Genomic DNA, 14,968 nt, shown 5'->3' on the forward strand with positions numbered 1-14,968 from the left:
CATGTTATGTGTACATTTCTTGTTTTCTGCTTTTCACATTAGAATGCAATTGCCCTCTTATTCACATAGCGTCTTAGAGATGTAGGCAATGGAACGGTGGTACAATTTCAGTGCTTGCGCTTTTTCTGGCCCAGATATTTCTTTACGGTTGACCGAGCAAGCGAGCTCAAAGTCAGGAACACGTGCCAGAGCAACGAACTCAAGTAGCATTGGTCAGGAGAGAAGGAGGGTCCAGTTAAAGAAAATAAGCCAGTGGGAACAGATTCTTTATGCACGATGCCTTCATTTCTCTGGACACTGTAATCTCATATTGCGCACATTTACGCACGTTAGTGTTGCACTTTGTATTGCGTCGTTTATCATTCTAGCCAGGAAGCACAAGCTTCTGCCTAAAACGTCACGGTGTTTTCCACGCGCTGTGACTATCATACCGGACATTATTGGAGACATGATGTATCCATATTTAGTGAAAGTGGTTTTTTTTTTTCTCATGTCGGTATCAAATGTCGCGTAATTGTTGAAACGCATAGGCCACAGCGCCTTTTTGGGCACAACATGGCATATGCTGACTGTAGTTAGGCACGGACAAGTTTCGATTCCTAAACGCGGATAGCTCCAACGACCGAAATGGAGATGAGTTGTGAGAGAATAAGCGACCACAAACAAGAAAACAAACCAAATGGCTGTCTGGAGAGGACATTTTCGACTCTCACGGTGGACGATGTGTATGAAATTGCCAAACTTATTGGATCCGAAGTGGAAAAACTTATTGACGGTTATGGTAAAGACAGTGCCGAGGGTCTAGTTCCTAAAATTGTTAAAGTATTAGAGCTACTGGAAAGCTTTGCTGCGAGAAATCATGCTCTTAAATCAAGAGAGGAGGAACTGTTAAAGGCATTTGAGACGCTACAGGTTCAACAACAGAAGAAACAACGCGGGATCAAAGAATGTGAGGAAGGCAACAACACTGAAATACTGGTAAGACTACCTAGTAGCATTGTAGCTAAAGAGCTAGCTAATCCCTTTTAATGTCACCTACTACCCACTTTCAGTTTACGTTATCTACGTGGTCTGCTACAATAAATTTGGGCGTGTCTACTGTAAAACATTAATGATACAATATTTCCCTAATGACGCGTTGTTTAGCAACATTTGTTTAGTGAAATACTGACTGCAGCGATGGTACACAATGTGCTGAAACGAATCGCTGCGTATGGTCCTGTCCCGTTCAGTTGTTATCCACGGAATAGCATATACTTCACTTTCATATTGTTGATATTTGCCATGTTTTATGCACTAACGCTGGTTCTTGTTCAGAAATACTTTCAAGATGGTGGTCTCCTCAAGCATGCAACGCCATGCAATTGCCATAGTGAAACACTGTTTAGGCTACCTTGTTATGTAATAGGGTTGTGTAATGCACTACACTTGATGTGGAGACGAATGCAAGTTTAAACACATTATTTCAAACTAGCCTGGGTAATTTTAAACACTAATTGATGACAATTACTCAATTTTGTGCCGGTGTTGTGTGCCTTCTGGTTTTTCCCACCTACTGGTTTCCTTGCGCGTACTCGCGTTGCTCACCACAGCTGCAGGAGTTGTCAAACATTCACAAACAAGTTGTTTTACACGGATTTGAAGTCGCATTTCATATCTATCCCATGATCATGAAATACGCACACCTACAATGCAACAAATACGCACAGCTATGAACCAGATTGACCTATTTAGCGCATTATCTCTTTGAGCTACTCCAATTCTTTAATCACCATTATCAAATCACCTATCAATTAATCACGCAAGCAACACCGTGGCAACATTTGTCTTGCATTAGGTGACACAAATGGTATTGCCTATAACTCCTTGTCTGAGCGACTACCAGGCCTATGGTTTTGAAAAGTCAAATGTTCCCTGACAAAGACATTCGAAAATTAAGAATGTTTATTGATTGTTTTATCGTTTCTTCTCTCGCACCATTTAATTTCTCAGAAGTTATGTCTACTAGGCCTACAATAACGTCATCACCAAATACATCTTTTATTTTTAGTTGATCAACCACAAAGAGTAGCACACTGTGCACAGTGCACTGACGACCGTAGCAGCCCAAGGTAACCAGTTGTTTTAGATGAAGGGCAAACACTTGTTTCAGATAGCCTGGACGACATGTTACCTGGGTGTTGCCTACGTTATTAATTGATGGTAGCCTACAATAGTTAATTGTATCGCATAATAGCCAGGTATTAGTTGGCTCAGTGAGTAGGGAATCAGGCTGGAGAGAGTCAGCATGCATGTGTTGCTTTTGCGGGATCGAATCCAGTTTAATGCTAGTTTTCAAAACATATATATTTTTTAAATGTCTTTTGTCCGAGTGGCTGTAATGTAGCCGAGCGCTCATGGCGTATGAAAAGCGACTTCAAACCGCCTAAAACAACTTGTGTGTGAATGTCTGACAACTGCTGCAGCGCATGCACGCGCAAGGAAAACAGTAGGTGGAGAAACCAGAAGGCACACAACACCGGCCTACTATTAGATTTGTGTGTCGGACACGATTACTATTTAGGTCAAGTGGCAAAGTTCTGAGGCGATGTGTAGTGGGGTTAGGTTAGATCCGCTTGGCCATGAAAATCATTATTCAGCCAGACCTTGATGTAAGTGGAAAAACAAGCAATTTATCATTCCTTGTGTGTATTACACTGTGTATAAATGCCAAACCATTACTCATCATCTTTTCAAATGGCTCTATTAAGCCAAATTGGATTTAAAAGACCTAGCAGAAATAGTGTATTTTTTCCACATTAACCCACTGCCACCATGCCACTCTGCCTGAGGTGATGCAGTGTCCATGATGTCTGTCCATCCACAGGAGTGGCAGCAGAAGGAGACAAAGTGGCAGAAACAGATGGAGGAGCTGCAGGAGCAGGTGCACCAGCTGCAGGAGGAGAACAAGGAGCTGCTGGGCCAACTCCGGTGCACCCACTCTCAAGAAGGTGTGCACGATGACCTTGATGACTGTCATGCCATTATGCACTGTCACTATTACTGTGTAGCTACATTCATATTACGTACTTGATGAGTAGCATCAGGGAACGTGCTGACGGTTGGTGAAAAGAATGCCAAAATGTTTCCATTCCAAAATGTGCTGATTCCATTTAGATTATGATTATTGACCTTCAACATGATGTATTCAAGTTAAACAATTGATCAAGTGCAATACAGGCCTACTTCCTGTACACATGGTTGGAGAAGACAAACTCAAATATAACTTCCCATGATACTTCACTCTTTCTCAATAGGGCATTGCATTGACATTACTGTATGTAATTTGAGCTATGCCAAAACAATGCCTACACTATCTCTTCACTTCTGTTCACGGAATATGAACACTCACATGTTTGTAGAGCAGGGGTCTCAAACACCCGGCCCGCGGGCCAAATCCGGCCCGCGTCCGGTCCAATTCCGGCCCGCGACGTATGTCAAAATAATAATGTAAGCCCTTGAGACTTTTTAATTGCGACAAACAACGATACTGATTAAAATAGACGATAGTTCCAAGTACGGTGACAAATCTCATTTGTACTCTGCTCCACTATGTGCTAGACATCCAGAGCTTCATTCAAACCCAAAATCGCTGCGCAAAGTTTTCAGGAAATACTTGTAGCGAAAAACACAAAGACGTGCATTTGTAATGACGCGGAAGCGATGCAGGCCATAGTGTTGCATAAATTGAAGCAGAAATAGGCCTACACCAAAAGTTGAAAAACGTTTACGTGTGCTGAAGTCTTAGGTAGGCTATGTTATTCACCTATTTTAAATCTGAAGGAGAATATCCTTTTGGAGATTATGATCGATCGCCTATTGAATGGAGGTGCGCCTGCGTATAATGACGGTGTCCACTAAGCATACCATGCTTATTTCGACCCTCTGCCCAACATAGCTTGGAGGTTGCAGTGGTAATCGTGATGATAGTGTCCGTAATGGACGTGGTACAGACAGCAGGGCTAGTAGAAATAGGGCTCTAAACTACAAAGTCACCCGCAATATGATGCGAACTTCTGGGTACTCAGATTACCCACGATAGGAACTGTTTTGACCAGAATACTTTATTGTAGGCTGTGGTTTAGAAACCATATACATCTTAGGTGTTGGTATACATCGTAGGTGTTTTCCTGTTAATTTGTTATGTGGGTAATATGAAAAAAGGAAAGTAAACCTGCTCAAATATGTTCATCCAGTATTTACTGAAAGGTGCATAATTTGAGGTGCTTGCCATCCAGTGGCAAATTAGATGGGTAAATTTACCCCCTTCATTAACTTTTGTTTTATTCAAAGATTTTTACATTTACAGTAGGACTTTATCTCTGACCACTTTCAAGCCATGGCCTTGTGTTGATATAAAAATCCAATGGTGTTGCTTTCTTAACCCTGACACCTATAGTTTGCCAGGTTTAAAAAAGTTATGAGAGGAAAATATTTTTATTTGGTTTGAAACACACACATACCTGTTTTTATGCTTTTCATTTGTTTTATAATTTGTATTAATATTTATTTTATCATTATTTTATTTATAAGCTAAGGTTGCTAGCACAGGTGTCTAAAACTAGATAAAAACACTTGCACTTTCTGTTTGAAGTTTTGTGTGGTATTTGAAAAAAAGAACATTGCATTTTCAGAAAAAGCCGGCCCTCCAATCAGATGACGTTGGCAGAATTGGCCCCCAGCTCATTTGAGTTTGAGACCCCTGTTGTAGAGCATTTGTAGAGAGAGCAGAGTGAAGTGTGATAATTGCATTTGAACTGTTTCGTGAGGGCCTGACCTAGAAATGCTTGTTTTCTCATAGGGGCATTTCTAATTGATTTTACCACCCTGCATGTTTTTTAATGGAAATTGTATTGGCCTCAATTAATTGTGGTGGCTGAGGTGTCCTGGCCTGCATTGAATTACATTTCATTAGGGCAGCATTTTAGCAGTGGATGCTTTATTTTACTGCTGGGGAGTTTTTGCATGTGCTGTGTATCTTCAACTCAGGCATCCACCCAGCCAAATTGGACCACACCTTGTGAAATCTCAGTATTCTGAGGGTCATGTCCTGTGTTTGGTGTTGCCGTGTGATTTAGTTGTTTGTTTGCTTGTGTTCCGTCTCCAGACCGTGTGCAGCGTCAGGAGCGTGAGGTCATGTTGAAGCTGAAAGAGGTGGTGGACAAACAGCGAGATGAGATCCGTGCAAAAGCTCAGGAGATAGCCTCAGTGTCCAAGGAGGGGGAGGCGGTATGGTTCTCTTCCTTATTTTCTTTGTTCTTTCTGTGTTTTTGGACAGGTGCACACACATACTTCCTCATACACACACACTTTCTCACAGACACTCTTTCATCGACTCCCTCTATTTGTTAGCCTGACGAGCCAGACCCACATTAAAATGTAGGGTCTGGGCACTCACAGTTCGCAGTGCTCAGTCCGAGGGGCGGGATAATCGGTTGTCTTTCAAATTCTCTCTGCACGCAATAGGACAGCGCTATGAGTCCCATGCGTTTTCCCACCAGCGGAGCTAGTTGGCTAGTTCAAACTTTTGCCAACTTAAAAAAAAGCTTAACTCGTGTTCGCCAACAGCAACATCCATCTTCTTTGTTTTCAAGTAGCAGGGAATTCAAGTCAAACCGTTGCAACTCTGCCATCAATCATTATGTTAAGCCTCCTAACGACTCTATACACAATTTGATTGGCCTAATAGAAGTTTAATTTTTTTTCGAGCTCACAAGCCAACAGAGAGTTGCTAGACTAGCCCTGGCAGCAAATGTAATTTGCTGCCGCTAGGGTGCGTCTAAATTTCTAGGCTATCTATTTGTCTTTCTCTCTCTCTCTCCTCTCTCACACACACACACACACACTCACACACACACAGGCAAACAAACAAGCAACTTGTACTTACATCAGTGAGTACCGTACTTACGTACCCCATTAACAAAGTGCGTCAAAAAAGACACCCTTTCTTCTCTGTTACATTGCTCCAGAACTGTTCATCGTAGCGAGATGAAACCTTTATTGCATGACAGAGCAGAAGTGGGGCTTTTCAAAGAGACTACACACTTGTCTGTACGATCAAGTTTGAAAATTTAAAAAAATCATGAAATTAAATCAAATTGCATCATATTTACAGTCTATACTTCTCTGCGTTCACCTGCGCACCCATTACTCTCGTTTGAATTACTCGCGGACCCGTGATCGGATAGATATGCCACGCATGTCAGATGAAAGAGGAGACTCAGAGCTATCATTTGATATCAAGTACATCCTTCTGGGTTATAAAACAGATGAAGTGACAGAAAAATAATAACTTCATATAGCTGGACTTACCCCACGTTTTTTTCTGTTCTTGTGGTAAAGCATGTTTATATGTTTATATGTTTTGAGATCCTAGCAAATTCCTGCATGGCATCCAATTCAAGGCTCATATTGCATCCCAATTTGTTCAACAAAGAAACACCTTTTTTGCCTTTACTTTGTTCATGGCAATGCAGTAAAAAGTTGAGAATCATTATGAGTGCATTCACCATAGGCACGCAGGCTAACACGCAACCTCGGGTCAAATCAGGTCAGGTCAGTTCGTGTCTCAGATATGGAGCGCAGAAAGGTCATTTTTCATCACTAAATAAAAAATGGCATTTATTTCCGTAAATTACACACCACATATTTCTGTAAATTGCTCAGCCCCAGAGTATGCCTCCAACATGGCAATGAAATGCATGTAGAGCTATGAGCTTGCTGTGGTAAGATACATGTTGAAATATAATAATTTTTATAATACGCTTTTTATATTTTAATTCTTTAAAAAATATAAAATAAAAAAATAAAATTAATGCTAGTACTAATACATGAAATGATGGCAGATTTGAATAGCCTAGACTCTGCTGAAAAAAACAATATATAATATGTGTGTGTGGCACTTACAATGACCAGAATAAATCCTTATGAATAAAGGTTATTATGCTCATTATGTGGTTTATGGCACTGCCAGTAAAGGCCTTGTTTTGAGACACACCTGCAGAGAACAACATGTCTGAACAAAAGTCACATTCGTTATGCTCTCTGCCATATTCTTCTGAAGTAAGGCTCTGTTATGTGGCCAAGACAGGTGCCTCTCATGCTCTGAGATAATTAAATAGCTGTGGTGCCAGGGGCCTAATATGTCCTTATAAACTTTATTATGACCGCCGCTAGCGAAGCGCTCATATGGGGATTGTCAAAGTTTTTTTTTTTTTCTTTTCTTTTCCCCCCGTCATCTACTTCCTGAATTTTTGGTCAACGATACCCGGGACACCGAACCACCGGGGCACATGGAATTTGGTGGGTATGTAGCCCCACTAGACTTTTACGGAGTGCTGGGCCCCCCGAACCGCAAAAAAAACAGTTTTTCCTAAATAACTACCTGAACCGTGGCACTGAGGATGAAGAATCTTTTATGGTATGTTGGTCTCAAGGGCCCACATCAACCTGGCCCATAATCACTCATTTGTGATTTGCACCCCCCCAGTAAAAAATGAAAATGCAATATTATTCTGCTTTAATCGCCCCTACCTTCAGTTAAGATGTTCAGAACTGCACCAAATTTTATGTGTATGATTGACCTGGCATTCTCTGTGGGTATGCCAAGTTTAAGTAGAGAATTTCATCTATGGGGGGGTCTAAAAAAAATTAGGATATGTGTACATTTAGTGACTGTACACTCATTGGCCTGTAGATGGCGGTGCACACATATACACATGCACACACACACAGGCACCCACATACTATCGGTATTAGAGCGGCCTATACATAATTACAAATTCAGTAGGATTAAAAGAAAGGCAAAAATAAATATTCATCATCATCATCATCATGGCTGCATTTCCAGTATTGGCGATAAGTAGTCGTTTGTCCACTAGATGGCGCATCGTTGCAGTGAGACGTAATTTTGTTGGAAGTTAAAAGTGGGTTGGAAAACACTGGACGTTTACCGCAGAGAACGTCTAATAAGGATAGGACGATGTTCACATGAAATGTAATTCCCATTTCTTCTTGAAGCCGAAATAAATCTGAGGATGTTTATCGGACATGCTTGGTTTTTACTGCAGGTACGTTAATCTTATATCAATAAGGACCTAGGTAATGTTACCTTTAGCGTTGGTTGAGTGATGGAGGCCAATTTGATTGATTGCATTTGTAGAAAACTATAAATGCGGTTATACCAAGCAAATTGATAGCAGCACTGTAATTGTATCTTTCGACTGTCATTTGTTGCACGTGCTACAAAAATCATTCTGTGCAATGGAAGATTTACCAACGTTACACCGGGTCTGATACAGTTTTGCCTATACATGCGTGAAACTGAGACGCCTGTTTATTTGTTTTAAGTGCGTGCAGGGTGTGAGAGGGGAATCGATGTGCTTTGATTCCAGCTTGGTAGTTGTAATCTGTGAAATTAAAAAGCACGTGTGTGTGAAGTATCCAAAAAATGACACCTTCATTTCATTATGGCTGCTTTAGCAAAACACCTTAAGCTGCTGAGGAGTGGGTCCCATTTAGAAGTGGCTACTTCATTCGCGCTTTCCTTGACTCATTGAGCTGCGTGAATTTTATTACAACTTTTCGCCACGATATGGCAGTTTAAATCCGCTTGATACTGTAAGGCGTAAGCCATTGGTTTCCAAAGGAGATTTTATTTGTGTCACCAGCATAGCCTATTGACAATTTATGTTGTAAATAGGCCTACCTTATAAGTCTACCGCCTACCTGCAGCTTAGGGAGGCTAACAGCTTTCTATTAGGATCTAGTTTGTTAGTTACAGTTTTGTCATAACTCCCTGATGCATTTGTGCATTTAGAATAGCCAGAGCGTGGATATCTCAATCGGAAAAATAAACAATATCGGGTGCCTATGGACTAGGCTGGGTGAACCCAGCCTGACCTGCCCGCTATTTATTTTTTGATTTCTTAAAAGATTGAGCTTGGTCTGGTGAAAGCCAGACTAGCTATGGACCTCAGTTACACAATGCAAGGAAACATGAATCAGCCTATATTTGCACGAACAATAACGGACAACGGCTCTTCAACTTTGGCCCGTTAAAATGTGTATGAACAGTCTAGCGACGCATTTCATCAAGGTCCATGTCAGTTATTTGCACCACTGGTTAGATGTAAAACAGCATTTCGTTTCAGACTACTGTTACTTAATTTGTGCATTAACAATAACGTTTCAGACTACTGTTACTTAATTTGTGCATTGACAATAAAGTATTACATGAACTAAAGATGACTAAAATCTTATGTAGAAGAAGAAACATTCACAAAAAAATCCATCCATCCAAAAATGACCTTTGTTTTTGATAGCTGTTGAAAACGGCATGGAACTGACAGAGATGTTTTGGTTTATAAATAAATAAATAACATTATGCTGATACCTTTTGCTTTTCCCAAATACAATGTAGCCTACAGGTGTAAGTGACCTTTCATCAATCCAGTTGCAATGGATGAACTGTGATGAACTGCCCTACTTGTGATTGTTTAGAGATTTTAAAGGTTTTATAACAATGCTACATCTTCTTTGGCTATTCTACAATCTATTCACCTTTTCAGCACCAGTAGGCTACTTTTAGAAGCCGCCTTTTTACACTCAGGCATGCCAAACAAGCATACACAAAAGTTTCAAGAGTGGGGGATGGAGTAAAATATGGAGACAAATTGAAGTGTGATTTATTTTCGCGGAACGGATGTACAGGACTGAGCGGCGGTCATATTTTGTACCGCTATGCGGTACATCTAGTTACTTTATCAACAGCACATTGCATGTCTGGTTAACGGTTTCATCATTGATTAAGTTGAAAGTTATGTGTTTTTTTTCATTAAGTGTTTGCTTCAGCACAGATAATATTAATCTTAAATCATTGACATGTAATGTTAAATCCCACTTTGAATGCCATGACTTGTTGTATTCTTTTGCATTCAAACTGCCCCAATATACTTCAAGGGGGTGTTTTATAGTGTTGCACAGTGCACGGATATAAATTTATAGAGAGTTAAATATCTTACCACCCGCTACCATCGAATTGATACTGACCAAGAATAATGTTTTAATCATTTTTAATAAAAGTTGTATACTATGTTGTCAGTAAAAAAAAAACAATTTGTAAAAAAAATGAAGTTTCATGTTCTATTGTGTAGGATTATTGTATTACTGATGTTTTTGCTGTGGTACCGCTTCAGTATTTGTATCAAAATACTTAGGCATACCATCATATCAGTCATAATTCCAGTATCATGACACTGCTTGTGTGTTGCTGTATAGTTGCAGGAGCAGTTGGACCGCTTCATGAAGATGAACAGCGAGCTGCGGCACAAGCAGAGCGTCATGCAGGCGCAGCTGAAGAGCGCCGTGGAGCGCAAGGCCGACATGGAGGCAGACCTGTGTGAGAAGCAGAAGGAGATTGAACGCCTTGCCACCCAGCTGGACAAGGCCAGCGCCAACATGGTCAGTAGAGTTTATGGAGTGTGTGTGTGTATATGCCTGTGTCTCTGTGTGTGTGTGTGTGTGTGTGTATGCCTGTGCGTGTGTGTGTGTGTGTGTGTGTGTGTGTGTGTTTGTGAGTGTGTGTGTGTGTGTGTGAGTATGAACTGTGAATGCTCTATTTGGTGTGTTGCTTTTGAAATCTGTCTACCAAGTTTGATTGGGTCAACAACTTTCAGTTTGTGAACTAATGATAATTTGAGCATGGCAGTGGCTCTTTCATTTAAGCAATGGAAATTGATAGAGAGAGCCTCATTGATCTGGTTTAAGTGAAACAATTACCAAACTATCTCTTTCTCTCAACAGTCCCCCTTATCAACGCCAACTATCGATCTCACTGACAAGATGATCATTGATCTCAAGGACCCCAACCGGCCATGCTTCACCAAACAGGAAGTGAGGGACATGATTTTTGAGCGCAACGAGCTGAAGGCCAATCTCTTCCTGGTTCAGGAGGAGCTGTCCTACTACCAGAGGTGAGGGAATGTATTCAGTCATTTTTATCTGAGCTGATGTTGTGGCTGGCAACTGTTGTGGAAATGCCATTATTTTTTGCCGTAAATAAAAACTTCCCTTCACTTAGGTCACTCTAATGTGTGTGTGTGTGTGTGTGTGTGTGTGTGTGTGTGTGTGTGTGTGTGTGTGTGTGTGTGTGTGTGTGTGCGCGTGTGTGCGTGCACGAGCGTGTGTATGTGTCTGTTTGTTTGTTTGTATGGGTGGGGTGTTTGTATGCCTGTTTACATTAACAGGGAAATCTTGAATGATGAGAGGTGCCCAGGCTTCTTGCTGGCTGCAGTGCGCTCTGCCATAAAGAAGCAGAGAACTGTCATCAAGGCCAAAATGTTGGGGGTCCACGTAGACGACTGCAGTAGGTGGGTCACAAGTTACAGCTGAACTCACTTGAGCTGAGGTAGTAGAAACATGCTGATTCAGTGGCTTTTAATGTCATACTCTTCTCCGAACTATGAGTGTCTTTTTCTCTCCCTCTCTCCCTCTGTTTCTCACTTCTGTGTGTGTGTGTGTGTGTGTGTGTGTGTGTATGTATGCATACTTGTACACATGCGATTACGTACTTGTTTGTGTGTGTGTGTGTGTGTGTGTGCATGTGTGTGTTTGTGCTTGTATGTGTCTCTGCAGTGATGAGGAGGATAAAGGTCCATTGTTTGAGAACAAGGACGCAGACAATGATGGAGATTGTACTGACAGTAGACCTCCAGAATCTCGCATAAGAAACCTGTAAGTGTTTGGAAGGGCAAAGGTTCACAGGCACTGACATTTTATGGATAGTAGCCATTGAAACTGCCATAAGAGACAATATTATTGTCTGTAAAACTCTTTATAAGAACTGTACTGTATTGTCTATCACTGCTGTTTTGTACAGCTTTTTTGTTAATGTTCTCATGGTCCTTTTGTGCTATAAATGTTTCAGAATGCAAACATACTCAGGTTAGTTCAATATTACCAGCACTCAGGTGGTTGTGCAACTTTGATAATCATACTTTCTTTGACAGTTTGTAAATTACGAGGCACTATCAACATTGTGGTAAATTCCAAACTACAAATAGTGGATGTGGATACTTACCTGGTTTTTAACAAGTTTAATCAATTTGATTATTTAACTGGAATGAACCCAATAACAAAAAGCTGTATTTTCAGCCCACTCTTGATATTTCTGTAGTAAAATCCAGTAGATGTGTCAAAGCTATAACATCTTTCATCTGTTGAAAAAAAAAAAACTAATTTCAGCCATTTTAAATCGATTGTAAACTGCAAATATTCGTAATAAAATATTCTTAACATAATCTTAACCATGCTAAAACTATCATATTTAATAGTTTTACTGTACAATCACCAGATACAGTAAATATTGACTGTTTATTAACAGACAGTGCATCAATCCATCATTAAAATCCATCACTAAAACTTTGCTTGATAGTCATTAAGGTGTACATTCCTGTTGTTATTTGTACTGTGTAATAGCAACCTTTAACATTGGCAACAAATCATTGTTAACAGTTTTGGCAAGTGGCAAAATATACCCACACAGGAAAACCTCTGTCTTCTCACAAGTCTCTCAGGCTTCTCTGTTGAACAGCCTGGCCCAAAACTCAAACAAGGGCATTTAGAAAAGAGATCTTAAACCAATTCACAGAAATGACAGAGAAGTGCAATGTTGCTGTTGGCTGTATTGTAATAGTAACATGTTTAAACACGCATCACATACCCGGTACACTGTTATGTGAACAAGGTTCAATCAGCCAATGTTGTCAACAATGCCCAGAAGTTATGATGTTTTGGGTCAGTGTCAACTTCTGAAGTAATGGGGTATGCATTTCAGTGTAGCTGCCAGTGAAATATTGCTTTCTCCCCCACCTCGTTGACAGTCTTTTATCTCTTAGAAAAGTGTCCTTTTGTCTTTCCAAGCTTAATCTATGTCTGTTATCTCCACTTTTCTCCTTTAAGGTTTGGTTTCCTGACCCGGTCGGGCAGCTACAACAAGAGCCCCAGCCCTAACAACGCCGGCTCGTCCTGGGAAATAATCGTCCCAGAAGACACGGAGCCTGAGGCAGGAGCCGAGCCTCGCCGCTCACCCTGACACCCTCCACTCTCTCCTCCTCCACCCCTTCCTCTGCCTGTTCTGTGGGGTCCACCGTAATGTCCTATCCAACACACTCTGGTTAGACACTGCAGGCAAGACGTGGGCCTATGCTATTCAAGGACTACAGTACACAAAAAAAAAATGGACTCGGCTTTTTGTAAAACCTTTTTTTTGAAAGGTTGGTTTCTGTTGTCAATCTGGTTTTCCACTATTACTGACATGGGCAGTATTTCAGGGGATTGTGATTCCCTGTTGGTTATTCTGAATGATTTTATGATGGTGTAGTTGTTGTTCGACATACATTTGGTATTTACAACAAAAGTGTATATACTATATATTTGTTTTTTAAGTCTGCTCAAATTTTAGCAGCTATTTTTGTAGACATATTTTATTACAAACATTAACCAAAGATTCAAACAAGCATTGAGAGCAAACATTTCTAACTGCAGGTGTCATAACTGGACACAAGGGGGCATTGAAGCAATATATTTTTGACACTGTAAATGTAACATGTCTTCGAAAGACATTTAAATTTAACATCTAATCAGTCTAACCCAAGGCCATTTATATTGGCACATGTAAAACTATGAGCAGTATATATATATACCATATGTGTTTGTCAGTATGCACTTTGTGATGCCCTCCTGCCAAAATGTACAAATTTAGTTATCTCCAGTACTGTTCTTTTAACTGGAACTCTGTCCTTGATGATGCCCCTCCGTGTTCTGTGTTTAAGGTGCAGTGTAGTTTTTGTTGTCAACAACTGAAAGTGCTTTTGGACTTACTATAATGATAATCTGGAGAAGACCACAAATATGATGTCAGTTAAAAACTACTGTAAATTGCATGCATTTCTGTTAAATGTGTTTACTTAAAAAATGCAAGTAAATGCACTAAAACTTCAACAGCAGACACAAGAAGAGTGCATAAGTGAGCATCAATTTTGAATCATCTTATCAGAATTCCATCATTTGTTGTAGGCTCCGAAGCTCTTTTCCTTTTCTTGACAACTGTTGAACATGTGACACCTTTAACATGGTTGGTGTACAAACATGATTCCATGTTGTAAGTGAGTTTTGTCAATAGGGCATTAGCCTCCTCTCTAGCTAGCGGTGGGCTGCGCTTCCTTTAGGTTTAGTGTGTGTATGTGAGGGAGAGAGAGAGAGGAAGTGTGTGTTTCCTTTAGGGGGAAATGAGAGCTCACACGTGTGGCCTCAGACATCAGTAAGAGAAGGGCAAGATCATAACTTCACATTCCCCCCTCCTTCGAACTTCAGTGGTATTCAACAATGACAAAATATGCATATAAACTTATAGATTATTGTACAGGTCTCTCAGTGGAGACGATGTGTGCCAGCAAGGATATGTTTCCTTAATGTTTTATTTTTGTAAGCATGTTTGTTTTCATGGGGAACCTTTGTGGTACAAAACCAAATAAAATTTTGAAATGGATTTCCATATTGGCCTGTGTGGTGTCATTATCTGCTGTGTGTGTGTGTGTGTGTTTGGGGGACGGGGGGTCACCCAGCTTTTAAAAAAAAGCTTTATGTAATTATTACCATCTTGGATGTCAGTCTTCGGCTGGGAAGCTGCTCTCACTAGAGGTTTGGATATCAGTCTTAGGTGGCCAAGTTCATTTCATCTCATTATCTTACTTTAGCTGTGTGCGTTTAATTTGATCAATGTATATGTCTGCCAGACCAGTCCGGTCTTGTCCGCCTCCTTGACCTTTATGGGTGTGATGGCTGGTGAGTGTGTGGGTGGTAGGGGCAGTGTTCTCTCTTCGCCCCCCTTGCTCAGCTTGTAAAAATGCTACTCGCCCCTTCCCAGAAT

The 14,968-nt window shown here is 40.6% G+C and overlaps 1 protein-coding gene across 2 annotated transcripts; it reads left to right on the forward strand.

Annotated features, from left to right (window-relative positions):
* Positions 1 to 191: 191 nt before the first annotated feature.
* Positions 192 to 14,595, forward strand: LOC125308820 (Rab interacting lysosomal protein). 2 transcript variants are annotated; one of them, XM_048265427.1, is made up of 9 exons: positions 192 to 978; positions 2,867 to 2,990; positions 5,147 to 5,268; positions 10,318 to 10,500; positions 10,843 to 11,012; positions 11,286 to 11,408; positions 11,674 to 11,772; positions 12,048 to 12,079; positions 13,000 to 13,070. In XM_048265427.1, the coding sequence occupies exons 1-8, from the start codon at positions 628 to 630 to the stop codon at positions 12,052 to 12,054; spliced, it is 1,179 nt and encodes a 392-aa protein (XP_048121384.1). In that variant the 5' UTR covers positions 192 to 627; the 3' UTR covers positions 12,055 to 12,079; positions 13,000 to 13,070. The 2 variants fall into 2 exon arrangements, with proteins under 2 accessions (XP_048121384.1, XP_048121383.1); XM_048265426.1 differs by lacking the exon at positions 12,048 to 12,079 and having other exon boundaries at positions 194 to 978; positions 13,000 to 14,595.
* Positions 14,596 to 14,968: the final 373 nt, after the last annotated feature.

Source organism: Alosa alosa, chromosome 15 (genome assembly GCF_017589495.1).
Source record: "Alosa alosa isolate M-15738 ecotype Scorff River chromosome 15, AALO_Geno_1.1, whole genome shotgun sequence".
Lineage (NCBI taxonomy): Eukaryota > Metazoa > Chordata > Actinopteri > Clupeiformes > Clupeidae > Alosa > Alosa alosa.

What these genes read in the sequence shown, in the direction of transcription:
- LOC125308820 (XM_048265426.1), top strand. Translation starts at nt 628, where the DNA reads ATGGAGATGAGTTGTGAGAGAATAAGCGACCACAAACAAGAAAACAAA. An exon ending in GCAACAACACTGAAATACTG is followed by an intron (nt 979 to 2,866) that starts GTAAGACTACCT and finishes GTCCATCCACAG; the next exon opens with GAGTGGCAGCAGAAGGAGAC. An exon ending in TGTCCAAGGAGGGGGAGGCG is followed by an intron (nt 5,269 to 10,317) that starts GTATGGTTCTCT and finishes GTTGCTGTATAG; the next exon opens with TTGCAGGAGCAGTTGGACCG.